Source organism: Bombus flavifrons, chromosome 13 (genome assembly GCF_040668555.2).
Source record: "Bombus flavifrons isolate JBK064 chromosome 13, iyBomFlav1_principal, whole genome shotgun sequence".
Classification (NCBI taxonomy): domain Eukaryota; kingdom Metazoa; phylum Arthropoda; class Insecta; order Hymenoptera; family Apidae; genus Bombus; species Bombus flavifrons.
Genome location: NC_138454.1, coordinates 10,158,378 through 10,175,654, shown reverse-complemented (window position 1 = coordinate 10,175,654; position 17,277 = coordinate 10,158,378). Strand labels below are relative to the sequence as shown.

The window sequence follows — 17,277 nt, the reverse complement described above, 5'->3', positions numbered from 1 at the left end:
CACTAGCATAGACAAGAACCTATTTAATTGTACGGTTCTACGGAAAAGTTCATATCTATTTTTTTATCTGAGATAGACAAATATGAAACTGGCAAAGTCGCGCAATAATGATTTACGTTAGTAAAAATAGTAATAATAATGTGATAAAGTACCAATTTACAAAAAGTTAGTCACTTTTAAATACATATCACCAACTATCATAAATAAGTGTAAAATAAAATAAACCTAACGTATTAAAGGGTTTTATATCATGTGATCGAGGTAAATCCCTGAGCAAATATACAAATCAATTTTTACTATTTACTAAAATGGTGGTGATTCCCTTACCAACTTCATATCACATGTAACGTTATCGATTCAAGATAAATACGACATTAGCAGCAGTAGTTGAAATTGAAACTAAACGCAGGCGAAATCTGTTAACTAAATTTATGTACCTACATGCACAAATTATCTTAGTACCTAATATTTATTTTAATTTAATTTAAATTCGGAGCATGCTATATCCACACTGTAAGGTTCTATTTCTTGTTGTATCTCTACATATTCCTGAATTATAGGATTATTTTGTTCATGCAAAGCAATATGCTTTAGGATATCTTTCTTCCTTGTGAAAACTTCATTGCATTGTTCACAAGACAACGATTTAGCATTATGTGTTTTAGTGTGCTTGATCATATCATTTTTTTGAGAAAATGTTCTACCACACGTTTCGCAAGCAAATGGTTTCTCTCCAGTATGTATTCTCTCATGCACATTTAACGTTCCTCTACGCGTGAAACTTTTATTACAATATATACATATATAAGGCTTAATCCCAGAATGAATTTTTATGTGTTGATTAAGATTGCTTGAACATTTGTATTCCATTTTACATATTTTGCAAACGTAAGGACGTTCTCCGGTATGTATTCTTTCGTGTATAAGACGTGATTCTTTGGAAACAAACGATTCTTCACAATATTGGCACATATACGGTCTCTCAGAAGAATGAATGGATTTTTTATGATAAACCAGAGAATTTTTGCTTGCTAATTTTTTCCCACAAATATTACAATCGATACTTATTTTATCTTCTTTATGTGTACGTTCATGATTTAATAATACCGCTCGAGTTGAAAATATTCGGTCACAACTCTTACATTTCCATGTAGGTTTATCAATATGTTTTTTTTCTATATTTTCTATAGTATCTTGTTCTATATGTTTTTTTCTATGTAACTTTAGCTCACTCATTGATTTACATGTGTGTGTACATATCTAGGAATAAAATGCATATGTTTTTACGTAATACTGAATGCTATGAATTATTAATTTCGAATGCTATTAATTTGTTTCTAATAATGGTATACTTACGCTACATGTATATATACCATTTCCACTGTTATGACGTTTAAGATGTGTATTCATGTTTCCTTTACGATTGAAAGCTGTACCACAAATTGGACAGACATGTTTATTCAAACCATGAGAAAGTTTATGCTGTCTTAGTTGTATTCTTTTGTAAAAAGCTTTGCCACACTTTTCACAGGAGTAAGGTTTATTTCCATTATGTTGATTCATATGTTCTCCCAAATGAAATCTGAATTACATATTTAACAATTATTGAAAAATACAAAATTAATGATTTACTTTATAATATAGTACTTAAAAGTTTTAAAATGCTACCTAGATCTGAATGCATTTCCACAAATGTCACAAATGTGTCGTTTCTTTTTTGAATCATCTAAATGAGTTCTTTTATGACCTCTTAAATTATTGGAATGTTTAAAACTCTTCCCACATAAATCACATAAATAAGGTTTATCTATTCTGTGAGTGGCTTCATGTACATCTAAACTAGACCACTTTTCATAGCTTCTATCACATATGATACATTTAAATAGAAGTTGACCTTCATGACAGTCCATAATATGATTTAATAATTCCTTTTTAGTAATATAAATCAAACCACAATGGCCACATTTTTTATTGGTTTCCATTGATGGATTATTGGTATTGTAGGAATCTTTATGATTATTGCACTGTTCTTTGTTCATAATTATTTTATCAGTAATTTGATAATCTTTTACTTGAAGAAATTTACAATACGAAAGTTTATGTTCAACAAAGTGTTTCTCAGTTTCAAAATTCGCATGACAAACATTACAAGTTTTTGTTATAAATTGAAAGTTCATTATCTTTATATTATTGGATTCTTTATCATTCATATTATTATTAGCTTCTTTTTCCTTCTGTACAACTATTTCTCCTCCATCACACAACATTTTGTGATTTTCAAACATCTCTTGTGTTTTAAACATATTTTTACAATACAAGCATTGAATTTCGTTATTTAATATTTCATTATCTGAATAATTTTTTGTTAGTCTATCTGTACATTCATCTTCTTTAATTTCCTCATTATGTGATGCAATAAAACTATTTAATTCAGATTGCACTTCCTTTCTTATACTATTTTGAAGACTATCTTTTTGCATATTGGTATTTTCCAAGTCACTAAATTCTTTAGGAACTTCCTGATTCATAGAAATTTCATTCATTTTGCTAGAAGATAATTCTACAGGTGTAACATCAGTTGTTTCATTCATAGACATTTCTTCATCTATTTCTAAGGAACACTTTTTTGCTATGGCACTATACTTATGATCATAATTTAGCTGTAAAATAATATATATATATATTTGATCCTAATATTATGGTACATATATAGTAGTTAAATTTTAAGTTATATATACTAGCTACTTACTTCTGCATTAATATTCAAAAATTTTTTCAACCTCATGTCTGTTCTTAAAGATGTTATAACTAACGAATGTGCAACTTCTAATTTATTATAACAATTCATGCACAATTTCTGTGGCATTATATCTTCCATGTCAACCATGATTGGTAAATGTAAACTTATTTTTTCTCTTAGCCTTAGATCTATTCCTCTCAGTGAAAATATTTCTATACCATCGAAACATGGTTCTTCACATATTCTACATAAATTTGAAAATTTAATACTGATTTCATGATACTGATCCATTTCAACATCCATATCACAATATGATAACATAACATTATCAGTTATTTCTGTTTGTTCATTTTTATTAAAGACATTTTTTGAATCTTTTCCAGCAATAATATCAGATTCAAATAACGTTGGAATAGCATGTTGATCTACTATCACGGGATCTGTCTTATTTATGAAATAACGATCTTCTATATGATGAGAACATATATAATAATTTGAATACAATTCTTCATTAGATTTCATTAGAAGATCCGTTCTATCACACTGATGTGCCCATATTTTTGAACTGTAAGAAAATAATTTATAACAAGTTATAAAACAAAATATTTAATTTCCAATAAATAAAGAAAGACTACTAATTAAGTATATTATTTTACATAATGATTATTATAATAATGAAAAATTATTTGCTTGCAAATTAAAAATATGTATAACTACGACTAGTATAATGAATGAAATATTATTTTTAAGTAGCGATTAATTTATAATTCGACAAGACTTACGTATCACTGTTCGGAAAGTGAATGAATTTGACATTTGTCGAGTCTTCATTATCCAAAGAGTATTTACAAGTTTTGGCAGCGCAAACTATTTTCATGTTGAACACTTTAATTTAAAAATGATAAATTTTATGTACTTTTCTACTAATTTCTTCATTAGATCTATAGACTAATCTATTATATTAAATTTATTATCGAGATGTTGTTAGTAGCTGTGTTATTTGATCACAGACAATGATTTCATGTACAGAAATTACAATTCTAGCAATACTTAAAAGATGGCGTTAACTAACTAGGTATTTTCGATTTGTACTGAATACTGATTTTATCTTCCGAGGATTAAATTTCTATTATTACCATAGATGATTATTATCTATATATTTTTACACATAAAACTCTGTTTTACTTTCTACTTATTAATATGATATAAGATTATGCTAATCTGAAGTTGTACTCGGAATGCTAGTTATTTGTGGCATCATTTTTTCAGTATTATATTATTCAGTTTAAGAAATTATTAAATTTAGCACTCAAAAATATTTTTCTTCTTCTCAAGAATATTCTTATGTGATCGGTTTGTACAAATTTCTTAAGCATTGCCTTTAAAAAAATCAAACGTTAAATATATATGAGAATAATAACAAAGACATTGAAGACTCAGATAATCAACAGCTATCTTGATTTTCTTATTAAGAAATTTGTAGACATAGGATATTTTATTTTAAAAGAGAACATACCAATTTCTTAATTAGAATTTACAGTGCGATTCAAAGAACGAATTTATTCGCATGATTTATCGAAATCATTCAAGTAACATGTATAGCTTTGGAGCATATCGTACCTGAAACAAGTATATACTGATTATTACAGATACAATAAGTCATATGAATATTTGTACATTGTTTAAAATTTAGTTTTTTTCTTTTTTAATTGTGTTAAACCATTTGATTTCTTTAAGAATTTAGAAAGATTAATTTACTAGATAACGTGTAAAAAGGTTTTGAAAAAATTGTAATTGGTCGGAATCGGTTGATATGGAAATAAGCGACAGACATCCAAAGATGTAAGAATCTTTAGATTTTAGACCGAAAGTCGTGAAAAACTGCGATTTCAACCATTTTTAACCGTTCGTAGCTTATAGTAATGTTAGTCCATTTTGATGAAATTTTCGACATATACATACCTGTATAAATCTTCAAAATGTGTGGTTTACATCTTCATCCTAGGCTCAGTTAAAAAAATTGTAAAAAGCGAGTTTTACTCTCTTGCTGGAATGCACGGCTTCACAGTAGACCTACGTTTACTCAATTCAAAAACAGTCTAGACAAATTAATTTCCTATCAGTCCGACAGCAAATGCTTAAATATGGACGTATGCAAAGTTTAACAATAATAACATATGTATATCTGAAAAATGGCAAATTTTCCACAATTCGTTAAAATAGTGTTTACAAACACGACAATGAAATTAGAAAAATCACGTCGTTTTACAGTCGATTGTACCATGTGCAAAATCATTTATTTTCTAATTATACGTACAATAATCTGTGGTATAACTTCTTTCATATATATATGTGTGTGTGTGTGTGTGTGTGTGTGTGTGTGTGTGCATGTATGTGTGTGTGTCTGTCTGTTTATATACAATATCTTATTCTCAATCTTAAGAACTCAGGTGCAAATACATAAAAATGACTAAGGCTCTTCCATATTTGTTCACACAGTTGCTCGACTGTCAGTAACAATATTACACAAAGTACAGCAAGAACATGGCAATCAGTTTTTATACTCTTTTTGTATTTCGTTATGATTAACGTTTCGATCTCTTTATTTTTTATATCACTAATAACTTTGTTTCTTTTCCCATTTGTCTAAAAGAAGATTCGATCGATAAGTCAAGTACACGGTGACGAAAGAATTGTAAATATTTTATAAATTTGCGGTCTGCCGGAAACGAAGGTTTGAAGTCTAAAAGGAACTCAGTTGTTCGCCTTTGTTATAGAGTGCAGGTATAGAAATACTGTTTTATGTCTCGTCCATCAGACACGTGAACATTTTTACATTCATTACATATTACATTCTTGTTATCAGAGGAACTATTACTTTTAGCATTTTTGTGTCTTCGTTACGTAGTTTTGTTGCTTGATTAACGCCGTGAACACTCAACTTATCGATTCAAAGTAGCAAAAGTATATTACAATACTGGTGGATGGCAAGTAAAATACAACGCGTAGCGTGTTTCTTTTTCTTTTACTTTTGTTTTATATTCCTAAGTTCTACGGATGTCCGCCCGTATTTGCTGAATGATCGCTTTGTTAGAATACTAGAAATTGATATGAAAAAGAGGAACTTCCTACTTATGGAATCTAATCCATTCGATAGATCCTCGTTTAGTATCACCGAGAAGTTTTAGCGCTTTTTTCGGCCTTAAGCTTACATAAAACAAGCTATATGTATAACAAAGTACAATATACGTGTGTGTGTATATATACATATATGTGTAACATTTCAAAAGTAAAGGATATACATTCATATATTGTATATTGAAATAATGAATGAATATCGCTTTAAAATATATAACCGATTTTGTTTTAAGATTATGTATGTTTAAAATTTCTTATAATTGTTTGATTTGTTGTAGACGTTCGATATACGCTCGTAATTGTGTTTTCTTATAAGATTTCTGAAGAAAACAATGTAACGTGAAATTATCGTGAAGAAATAATGATAAATCATTTTCATACAGTTACATTTTTGTTACTTTTTAAAATGAATGAAAATAGCGCATTTGTGCTTTTATGTGTATTACATACTTAAACGCTCTTGAATTTTTTAATGTATATAAAAAATGAAAGCATTTTGCCATATCAAAAAATGCGATTAGATCGTGAAGATACATTCAACAAATATAAATTTAATGTTTTTATATAATGTTGATGGTAATTTAAACAATAAAATTTTCGTTGATACATGGGACACCGAGCAGTTGAAGTTGGACCAAGTTCATATGTATATATTGTATTTATTAGTAAGTATTTAAAAATCTCTCCAAGTAATATTAATCACATTCAGATACAGCAACAACGCTAAACATCGAACGTATTATTCCTTCATTCGCCAGGAATGTAAGTTCGTTTGTCACAATAAGATGAAAAATCGTGTCGGAAGATTTGCTAAGTACAAAATGAAACGCTGTCTAGAAAATTTTTACAATCGACGAGGGAGATTTTTTATTCGAGGGATATTTTCTAGAAAAATTTGTTTAGTAATAGACTTTCATTGAATACTATCTTTTGCCACACGATGATGTCTCTGTAAAGAATGACATATCTGACATAATTATATAATTTGCCTATATAGCATAATAAAAAGTATCATTGTATTGTGATAATCTTAATATAAATGTAAATTCAACAAAAACATTATTCGTTTGATAAATTCCTTATCTTAAGGAGCCAAAAATCACAGGCAATGTAGTCTTTACATCGGTACCGATTTACCGATTTACCGATAGGAATTTCCAGAAGTGGCATTCTTACTGCCTATTTCCTTCCTTTTTTTTTTTTTTTTTTTAATTACGATGCTACCTATATCAGATACTATCATTTCTATTAATTAAACTATCTTCTTTGTCGACTGGGGGTGGGCCGGTGGTTAATGTGGTACTGGGTCCAGCCGTTAAATAACCAGCAGACACCGGCGTTCCAGCTATATATTATATTATTATTACATTCGTATGTGTAAATATATTATATCTAATATAGAAATGAAAATAATTGATATGTATATCGTACCAGTAAGGTAACCAGAATTAGTTGTATTAGAAATAAACAGATCATGTCGCTGATCTTTGTATTCCGCCCAGACACTTGACTTCTCTAGTATCGCATTTACTTTCTCACCCAGCAACAAGCTTCTAGTCATTGCTTTTAAAGCTTTGACTATTTGAGCTTTAGCAGTTGCAGGGTTTTCAATTACGTCTAACCGTCCTTCTAGTATATTTAACAAATAAGGTACCATTTCAGCGTCCAGTGCCTATAAGGAACAATTAACAACAAAGGTTCTTGAATTTATAATACTGACAGAAATAATATTTGATGTCTTGTATTTACCTGTTTTATAAGTCTATCCTCGTTAGTCGAAAATAATCTATTCAGCGTTTCGCACGCTATTGCTATCATATCTCGTCTAGATTGCATAGCATGTTTCAGTGGACTTATGCATTCTGTTTGACAAATAGATGATATACAAATCTGTAAGATTATTAATTAGTGTTGTTGATATTAAATACTATTTAATATTTCATAAAGAAAAATCAACGAACTCACCTCGCTTGCTGCTAATTGATGAAGTATTAATATCGCAGTTTTATATACAGATGGTTGATTGTTTTGCATTGCCATTTGTCGGCATAGTCTAGGTATGTGTCCTAATGATGGAACTTGATCTGCTAAACTTGGTTGTGCTTGAAGTAAATTTACTAGCGCTTGTGTTGTTAATTCCAACATATCCGACTATTTAAGGATATTATTAAATTAATCAATATACTCATATACTATAACACACCAAAGTGTACACTTACATCAGTTTTCTCCTTGGACATAAGGGCTAACGTCGTATCCATAAGTTCGCTTAAAAATTCCTTAGGTTTCCTAAGAGCCCACGCGGGACTGGCTATAAATAATCTAAGATATACACCTCCGACTGCGGGTTCATTTGTTGCGATATCAATATTACTTTGAGTATCAGGTAACTTTAATATTGCATTGGAATTTCGTCTTTGTAACATGTAATATCTGAAAAAATTTATTTTGCCTTAGACGAATGTAATTAAACAAGAAAATAAATATTTTTAAAAAATGTTTATGTACTCGTCTTTTAATTCCCCAACGATCCTCGACACTCTAGCTTTGGCATTATCATCCCATATTAATTCAGGATTCTCGTGTTTTGTTTCAAACATATGCACACATTGTTTTGGAGCATCCCTAATAGCTTCACTAAATAATCTGGGTAAAAATCTAGACAAATCTAGTTTTACTTTTGGTCCAGCCAACTTATCAGACGACATTTTGCCAAGCAGTTCTGCGGCTGTTTCGCGTATCTGAGTGTTACTTGAATTACAGAACAGATCAAGAACGTATACAACAGCCCCTAAAATTTTCATAAATTTCGTTTTGAAAAGAAAGATATAATTTTAGATATGGCTCATGTTTAATTTTACCTTTAGACAGTGCATCTTTTACGATCTTCGTGGAGCTCATCAGAGCATACAAAGTTTCCAATATTAGCAACTGACACTCCTGCAGAGAATTTAAAGCTAATAATAAATGTACTATAACCTCGTTTGCTGCGATATCATCTACACATTCTTGGTTCTTTGTAACATTACTAATAACTTCAAGTGCGTTTTTCTGTATCAACTTAAAGTTATTACAACTCAGAAGTCCAAATAATAATCTGAAGTGCCCTATACATTGTAATTCAATTCCTGGATTATTTTTTATAACATTTTTTAATGCTTCTAAAGACATAACAATATGTTCCAATTTCTCTTGATCCTTCTTAGCTAATGCCATATTGCCCATTGATGTCAAATATTTTGACGATTCAGACAAAAAGTCAAGTACATTAATTGTAAAACTTTTGGGGTTCTGAAAAAATTTGTTTGTTTTAAGTAAAAATAATTTTTTCATCGGAAAAATATTACATAATGTTAAATTACCTCTATAGGGAAATTGGGTTGCTCATTGTATACTTTTACAAATATTTCTCCAATAATAAGTTCATCGGCATGGACGCTATATTTAAAGTCACTAAAATCATGTTCAAAACTATCATTGCCATTTAATCTTTCTTGTCGTTTAGCTTCCAAGTATTCGTTCAATTCTGCTCTTGTTCCGTTATCCCAAATCAAATATGGATTGGAGCAATTCGAGTTTAGGATTTTTAATATTTCTTCCGGTTTATCCTTCGAGAGTTGACGAGCTAGATAAGGCGTTAATAAACTTTCTAACGCGGCAACAGTAACAGGATTAACAGGTGTTTCATTCTCTCCTGTCATGTAACCACCTAATCTTGCACATGCTCGAACTGCTAATTTCGCTAAATTATTTGCCACTTCCTGACGATTTTCGTCTTGATTTCTTTCAACGCCACCTTCTTCCAACGTGTAATCGTAATTAAACATAAATAATAATAAATGCCATAAAGCACCAGACTGTAAAAGTTGCATTTGTAATGCACTATCCGTGGCAAGGGAAGAAACGCATTCTGTTGCCACCGAACATAATTTTGTTAAATGCTGTAAATATATATCATTATAATAATTAAAAAATATATGTAATATTAATAGTGACATTTTAACAATGTTTTCAAAATTGCTAGTACTAACCTTGAAGTGTAATATTCTACAGAGGTCTTTAACTAATTGTGGTAGTTCAATAATCCTATCTTTGCAGCCCCTAAAGGACCCAGCAACCGAGAAACATCTAGTGATATGCATGCATACCTGCACTGCTATATCATTAAGTTTACTCGATTTATTTAGGACAGAAACACATCGTGTATAAGCTTCTAATAAAACATCTAATCCTCCTTCTCTGCGAAGTTCTTCCGCGTTTAATGCAGAACAGTGTACTGTGTGATATGCAAGTTCGCTAGCGGCTGCCAATAATGGCGCGGATTTTGAGAATAATTGCTCATCGTCTGTTTCTAGTTTGATTGTTTTAATTAACTGCGGGTAACCTGCGTATTTGTAAGGTCTAAGTTCGTCGGAATATCTATGGAAGAGAATGCTCTGTGTTCTTAAAATAAGCACTATGTTATCAGGATTTGGACCGTCAGTCGACCAACAACTTCGGCTACATAAAAATTCGTATGCCTGATTAACAGCTTCGAATTTATCCTATGAACAGAAAACACTTCTATGAAGAATTTAATACATTTATATGTTGCTAATGTACATAGAATTTGATACAACTTACTCTGCCTTGTGGATTTTTATCAGGGTGATACATTTGCGCAAGTTTATAATATGATTTTCTAACTTCAGCCTCATTATGTTGTTTTCCACTGGACAATTGAAGGACTTTATAAGCTTCATCCATTGTCATCAGTGGTGGTTTCTTTTCTACTTCTTTCTTCCATGCATCTAACACATCTTTCAATAAATGTACCTAAAAATTATGTATTATTATTTTAAATATATTTTAAGAATTAATAAATAGATATTTTTAAATCATTTACTATTGACTTACCGGTTCAGGAATAGGCCACTGTGGGAATTTTACAGTATCACAAAGATGTCTTAGATAAAATATTTGACAGAATAATTCCTTCTCTAATTGTGGATATCTTATCGCAGGTATAGCAATGTATTGATATCTAGCCATAGTATGGCTTCTTAATTTTGGTGAGAAATCTGCTATATGCGTTGCTATTTTTTCAATAAGCATTCTTCTCATTTCAGCATTCCATATTGCTTCTGGTGTATCGTAATCACCAAGAAATATTTGCGCAAATTTTTCCGCGCCATGATTTTCTAAATAGCTAACCATTGCATCAGGTAAAAGTTGTCCAAGAATACTCCGTTGCATGATGTCTGATGATACATTCTATGATATTAAAATATTATGTGAGACAACTGATCTGTTTTGTCAGTTAGCAAACATATAAATTTCACACTTACATCATCACTTCTAAATGCCTGTTTCGTATGAGTTAACTGTAAAAATCTCGCTATCGGTAAAACGTTTGAACCAGTGTACATTAATATGAAATAGAAGACACCAGTAAGATAAATTTTCGAAACATCTGCGTTATCTCGCATTATTTCACATAATAAAGTAGCTACTTTTTCAACTAAAACCGGGTCAAACGTTAATAAAAGTTGAACAATATGAGGTAGGCACTGAAGATCCGATAATAACCGCTTCATGCGCGGCAGAGGTCTAATTACCGCGTCATCAACGTCTCTACTTGGAAAATACTCGCACATTTTGATTAAAATATTTAGAATCAATGTTGCTAATTCACTTTCATTTATTACTGGTGTCCCTTTCGCGACTAATGTCCATTTTAATTGCGGAACTTGCGAGATCATTCGCCATCCGTCTAATCCTTGTGCCCAAACTTTCGTTTTGTATGTAATCTGATTTGTATGATACAATTCCTTTAAATCTTTCAAACTTATAGGACCTTTCCGCTGATCTCCGTCATTGTAATACCATTCTTTTTCCATAACCTGTTGTTGCTGTGGTCCTGCTTCTATTACATTAGTTTGTGTAGGTACAACTGCTCTAGATGTGTGTAAATGAGCCAAAGTTAAGAGATCGACTAATGTGCGTACTCCGTTTTGATCCATTATATCTTTTACATTTCTTCTATGTAATATAAGTTTATTTATGAACATGACTAATCTATCACGTTCCATTCTATCTGTACAACGTTCCAGCATTCCTACAATATATTTTGTATCCGAAAATGGACCAATATCTTCATAGTATCGTTCATATACTATAGTCATTGCTTGCAAGCAAAGGCACTTCATTTCGACTTTTGTTGTTAATATGAATCTATGGTACAAGTCGTTAAAAAATTCATATCTGTGATGAAAATAACAATTTATTACTTCATCTGCACAACATGATACATGTGAGAAAATTTAAGAAATAAATTTAATATAATCTGAATTGTAATCACAACAATTAAAATTCTATCATACATACGATTTTCTTATTGGACTGTCTGGACTATCTTTTTCCAACAAAAGCCTTAAATAATAATCACCGATTTTCACTTCATCTGACAGGCACTGATACTGTACTTCAAATTCTCTATGATTCCAAGCAATTAGGGTTCCTCCTGCTAAATCTTTGTCAGAACTGAACGCGCGAATTTCATTCTCAAGCGCGGTTCTTAATTCTTCACGTGTTTTATGATTCCAAATTAAATTCGGCAGTGAATGATCCTGATTGAACTTATAATAAAACAAATTCCAATTTGCTTCCGATTTAATTCTTTCTCTGCGTTTTCTTAATACTATCGGACGTTCTTTGATTTTCTCTTTACGTTCGATCCCAATCCTAGCTCCCCAGTGTTGAAGAGCATGTTCTACATGTTTTTCAACTACACGCATTTGACGTTCGATCGCAATCCACTGTGGGCTTTTCTTATTTTTTGATGCGTGATCTATAGCTATCTTTAAATTATCACGATTGTTCAATCGTTCTTTCTCAAGAAACGAATCGGGTACTTTTTCATCGGAGTCTAAGTAATTTAATAAACCAACAGGCTGTATAAATGCATAATGAATACAAACTTAGATACTTCCATTTTTGTAATTAAATGAAAATGATATTATATAAGTTCAGTCAATAATGCTAATTTACCATAATCCTTTTCAACAGTCCCATAGCTGTAGGATGTCCTGTAACCCAAAGTCCTACAAGATGTCTACACAATTGTCTATGTGTCAACAGTCTACCATCAGTACCAACAGTAAAAAGACTATTTAATAGATGTCTCGGTAAAGCTCCTTCTGCAAGAGCAAGTTCTTGCATTTTTGCAGCCACTTCTGGTGCACCTTCTTCGATAATCGCTCTCATTATTAATCCAGCACCTTTAACAATAGCTAGTGACGGATGTTGGAACAGTTTAAAAAGCGATCTTCCTCTTGCAGCGACCATTTCTAGAAGATTATCGAAGTGTTTACCATCGGTCGTTTCACTATACGGTACACACAGAGCAAAAGTTAAGAGGTCAAGCATGGCAGAGACTACCAGAGCACCTGTACCATGATTCTGAAATATTTATAGGAACAATGTTAGCATACTACAGGACAGTAACTACTATTGTTAAGAAAATGAAGATAAGATTAATATTTTCACACTTACGATATGATTAATCCACATATCAAGTAAATTTTCCAAAAATTTATTACTACTGAGAAGGCTACTTTTATTTAACTGTTCTTGTCTTAAATCACAATCATCATGCATTGGTTGCATGAGAGCACAAATACAATCTATAGCAGCTTGTGTTACACCATAATCTTGTCTTTTCAAAGCTTTCACGACTTTATGTCCAATAGCTTCTCTAAATCCAAGAAGAGTTGTAAATGCAGTAAAACCAATTTTGCTAGCAACCAATCTCCTTATAGCATGGAATTGTGCTTCTATTTCACTGTTTGTTTCTAATTCCTTATTGACCAATGCATTTAAAGCACCAAGAATAATTTTATCTTTATTTTCAGTAAAAAGACCCTGTAAGTAGTTATTCATCAAATGGTATATGTGAAGTTGTAATGTTGTTGCAGTCCATTCAAGCGGTACAACATCCTAGACAAAAAAAGAAAATATCTATTCAGATTACTATATAATCTATTCATCTATACAATATGATCAATACGATCTATTTATTATTATAAATAAAAAAGAAATAGAAAATACAAAATATTAGAAACAACTTTTTACATAGGTATTTATTCAATTTATTTCAATCTGCAAAGATAAGTATAATGTATTATTTTGTATCACACATACATTTTAATAAAATTTAATACGATTTAATTCAAATTTAATAAACTATCACCGCTTTAATGCACTGCACAATATTCATTTTTATATTTGATAATCATATAGAAATTTAATATTATATATATATATATATATATACACAATATTAAATATAGGGAATATGTCTTACATCTTGTGTAACAGAGTAATTAAGACCACTATAGGGAATATTTGCATTAAATCTTTCCAAAATTTCAGCAAAACTACGTCCACTTGGTGGTTGTTGAAGAAACTTAACATGAGATGTTTCAACTTCTTCATCAACAGGTAAATTAAGAGGTCCAAGTCTTTTCCCCCTAGGTACTGGATACATTCTGACATGAACATCTCTATTACCAGATGCTCTAACTCCATCCAATAAGGAAGCTAACAAAGAATCTCTATCCGTTGCAGTATAACTACGTGTTTGACCATTGAGATACTGTATAGTAAATAATTGTGGATTTTCATTGTCACGAATCAACGCAAAAATATCTGACAGAGGTCTAAGAGTACAAATATTATACGTCTGAGGATCTCTTTCCAATAAACAAGTATCAGAAAGACAAAGAGTTCTTCTCTGAGGATCTATATGTCTAGATGAATACTTATGAACAGTAAATTCTGATACACTTGTTATATGTTCATCAGCACTAAATTTACCCAACCTCTGAGCAACAAAATCATCTAATTTGATTGGTTCTTTCAAAACTTTTATGCTGATACCTAAATTGTTCATAGCTGATTCCAGCAGCTTTTTTTTAATTTCTTCCATGTGTTGAGAAGCAAAAAGATGTAAGCGTCCAAATCCACCACATACAATTACAAATCCATTAGAATAATCTTTCATTGTAAGAATTCCTTCAAAATCTTTATAACAATAACTGGCTAATACCATATTGGTTGCTGGATCTAATTGGTCAAGACTATATGGTGTCACTTCTAACACAACAGGTAATCTTGTATCAGACCAATGATGTTTATAAGCTTGATACCTCTAGAGAAAATGAAAATATTAATTTAATAAATGCAGTACACATTGAAAATGGCAAACATAATAGTTTATCTATTGAGCAGTTATATAGAAAAGGGTACATCTCACCAATTTCAATGATTTTCAAATATATGTTATGACCATGATTCTGAACAAGATTTCCCTATAGATATAACCATCACAGTGCTTTAATTTCCAAGATATTGATAAAAATACTTTTGTTATTTTTTATCTTAATGTGAGTTAGGTTTGGATTAGCTTTATCTATGGATATGATGATATTACATGTGTGTTCGTACATATAGTTATATATAATGCAATTTTTTTGCTACCCAAACTCATTGCAAAGTGATATTGACCCCTGAAAATTTGGCTATTTCTCGATTTTATATTGTAACTCGCAAACTGCAAGTAAGAAGAAGAAAAGATTTTGGGATAAAAGTTACTGCTTTTAATTAGGGCAATCAACTGGCAAAAGATTTATCAATTGTTCAATTAGAAAAAGTTACAAAGAAATATTAATAATTTTTCTAAAATTCTTTTTTTTATGTAGAAACCTTAATATTTTTATTCATGAGCTTTCATAATTATACAGTATGTCCATTTTAAATATATACATGTGATTATTTATGCAAGTATGAGAAATATAAAACAGTGTTTTAGATGAAAGTTGCTTGACTTCATGAGAGAAACTTAATAAGATATTTTGATTACTTTTTGCATTTTTATTTAAAAAAATTTTAATACTAATGTAACTTTTTTTTAATGTACCCTCTTTTATATAATTACCATTTATTGTTTTATTTTGAATATTTTATTTAATTACAAAATTCAATAGGATGATTTGATAAAAATACTAAATTACAATTAGTAGATATTATATAGATTGATATAAATGGTATTGCATGTATTAGTTGTACAGATAACTGTAAACAAATATACTACAGACTATTACATATACATTAACCATATGGCTAGGTTGATAACAGGTTTGATTAAACTTTAATAGCATCTTTTCCAGGAAGTGTTATATAAAGAATATATAACTCACCAAAATTTCTTTAGGTTTCTCAGCAAATTGGTTTCTATATTTCAGAGCTTCAGTTAATAAATGAGCTCTGTATTCTGAACTAAATTTCATATTGTCAATTTTTCGTTCTTTGCGCATTGTTATACTAAATTCATGCAGACCTAATTGATTTCTGTTTGTTGGTTGCACACTTATAAAATCTAAGTATTCCCATTTATTTGTAACTTCTAATGTAGTAGGATTATATGTTGTTATACCCATGGATCCAATAGAAAAGATACGTTTGTACCTGTTTTATAAGCATTAAATAAGATTTTTAATATTTATTTGAGATAAAAATATATTAATTTATGTTAGGTTCCATATAACAAGGTGATATGCATGTTAAAAATAAGTAAGCATAGAAATTACTTAATTTCAATATGTTTAATTATATTCTGTTATGATATTGAATGTCAAAATATGTTAGAAATATATTATAATATTAATATGTGTTTATAATATGATAGTATTACAATCTTTTCATTGGAAGATACAAATATATAACATGTGATTCTTATTTAACTATTTTTCCTTGTATTATTATATCCCTGCAATCCAGCGTTAGGTTCTTGTTTTATTTAAAATATACACAGACAAAAACACATGTACACCTTATAATAGCAATTCCACTTTTCATAACTAATTTACGATGCTTTAAATCGTGTGTACCTATTTTATTGCCTATTGTACGCATATTATTATCCATAAAACGGATAGTTTTTGACAAGTAGTAAGAACTAAAAAACGCGAACTTACTTTCCTTTCCATGAATGTTTTGTGACCAGAAAACATGCCACATCCTGGTTATCCTTTATCGGCATCATTGTAACATGTCCTGACAATGCAGCGTGTTTATTATTATAAATAATGCTTTAACAAAACACTGGTTACTGTTTGTGAAAGATGCGTAGCGTAGGAGGGACATTCGCATACGAATTGAAAATGAATCACAGCAGAGTCATTTTCAAAATGACAGATACGAGAAACACAAAGTAAATCTGAATCGCGTACGCAATGTTTATGTTTGACGTATTAGCAAATGATATTTAGGCACTATTTGATCGCATTTTAGCCGACTAATGACATTTTCGACGGCTCCATTGGACTGGGAGCGGCCATGATGCTCGGGGGTGTTAACAA

General features: G+C 30.4%; 2 protein-coding genes across 3 annotated transcripts; both read right to left on the bottom strand.

Moving 5' to 3' along the window:
- LOC138186339 (zinc finger protein 708) lies at positions 1–4,908 on the bottom strand. Its single transcript, XM_069126135.1, has 6 exons — positions 4,703–4,908; positions 3,523–3,625; positions 2,750–3,305; positions 1,669–2,660; positions 1,357–1,582; positions 1–1,260 (listed from the first exon to the last, which is right to left on the bottom strand). The coding sequence occupies exons 2-6, from the start codon at positions 3,615–3,617 to the stop codon at positions 475–477; spliced, it is 2,655 nt and encodes an 884-aa protein (XP_068982236.1). The 5' UTR covers positions 3,618–3,625; positions 4,703–4,908; the 3' UTR covers positions 1–474.
- An 845-nt stretch (positions 4,909–5,753) lies between these two features.
- On the bottom strand, positions 5,754–17,246 carry Rme-8 (receptor mediated endocytosis 8). 2 transcript variants are annotated; one of them, XM_069126131.1, is made up of 18 exons: positions 16,894–17,246; positions 16,117–16,384; positions 14,223–15,068; positions 13,412–13,855; positions 12,908–13,318; positions 12,245–12,810; positions 11,206–12,121; positions 10,775–11,131; positions 10,502–10,693; positions 9,910–10,422; positions 9,241–9,819; positions 8,740–9,169; positions 8,387–8,669; positions 8,098–8,311; positions 7,844–8,029; positions 7,628–7,768; positions 7,310–7,550; positions 5,754–7,223 (listed from the first exon to the last, which is right to left on the bottom strand). In XM_069126131.1, exons 1-18 carry the CDS (start codon positions 16,959–16,961, stop codon positions 7,108–7,110), a joined length of 6,771 nt encoding a protein of 2,256 aa, XP_068982232.1. In that variant the 5' UTR covers positions 16,962–17,246; the 3' UTR covers positions 5,754–7,107. The 2 variants fall into 2 exon arrangements, with proteins under 2 accessions (XP_068982232.1, XP_068982233.1); XM_069126132.1 differs by having other exon boundaries at positions 13,412–13,780; positions 16,894–17,245.
- Positions 17,247–17,277: the final 31 nt, after the last annotated feature.

What these genes read in the sequence shown, in the direction of transcription:
- Rme-8 (XM_069126131.1), bottom strand. Translation starts at nt 16,961, where the DNA reads ATGATGCCGATAAAGGATAACCAGGATGTGGCATGTTTTCTGGTCACA. An exon ending in ATATGTGGATTAATCATATC is followed by an intron (nt 13,319 to 13,411) that starts GTAAGTGTGAAA and finishes TAAATATTTCAG; the next exon opens with AATCATGGTACAGGTGCTCT. An exon ending in TAATTCTGGTTACCTTACTG is followed by an intron (nt 7,224 to 7,309) that starts GTACGATATACA and finishes TATAATATATAG; the next exon opens with CTGGAACGCCGGTGTCTGCT.
- LOC138186339 (XM_069126135.1), bottom strand. Translation starts at nt 3,617, where the DNA reads ATGAAAATAGTTTGCGCTGCCAAAACTTGTAAATACTCTTTGGATAAT. An exon ending in CACTTTCCGAACAGTGATAC is followed by an intron (nt 3,306 to 3,522) that starts GTAAGTCTTGTC and finishes ATTTTCTTACAG; the next exon opens with TTCAAAAATATGGGCACATC. An exon ending in GGAAATGCATTCAGATCTAG is followed by an intron (nt 1,583 to 1,668) that starts GTAGCATTTTAA and finishes TATGTAATTCAG; the next exon opens with ATTTCATTTGGGAGAACATA.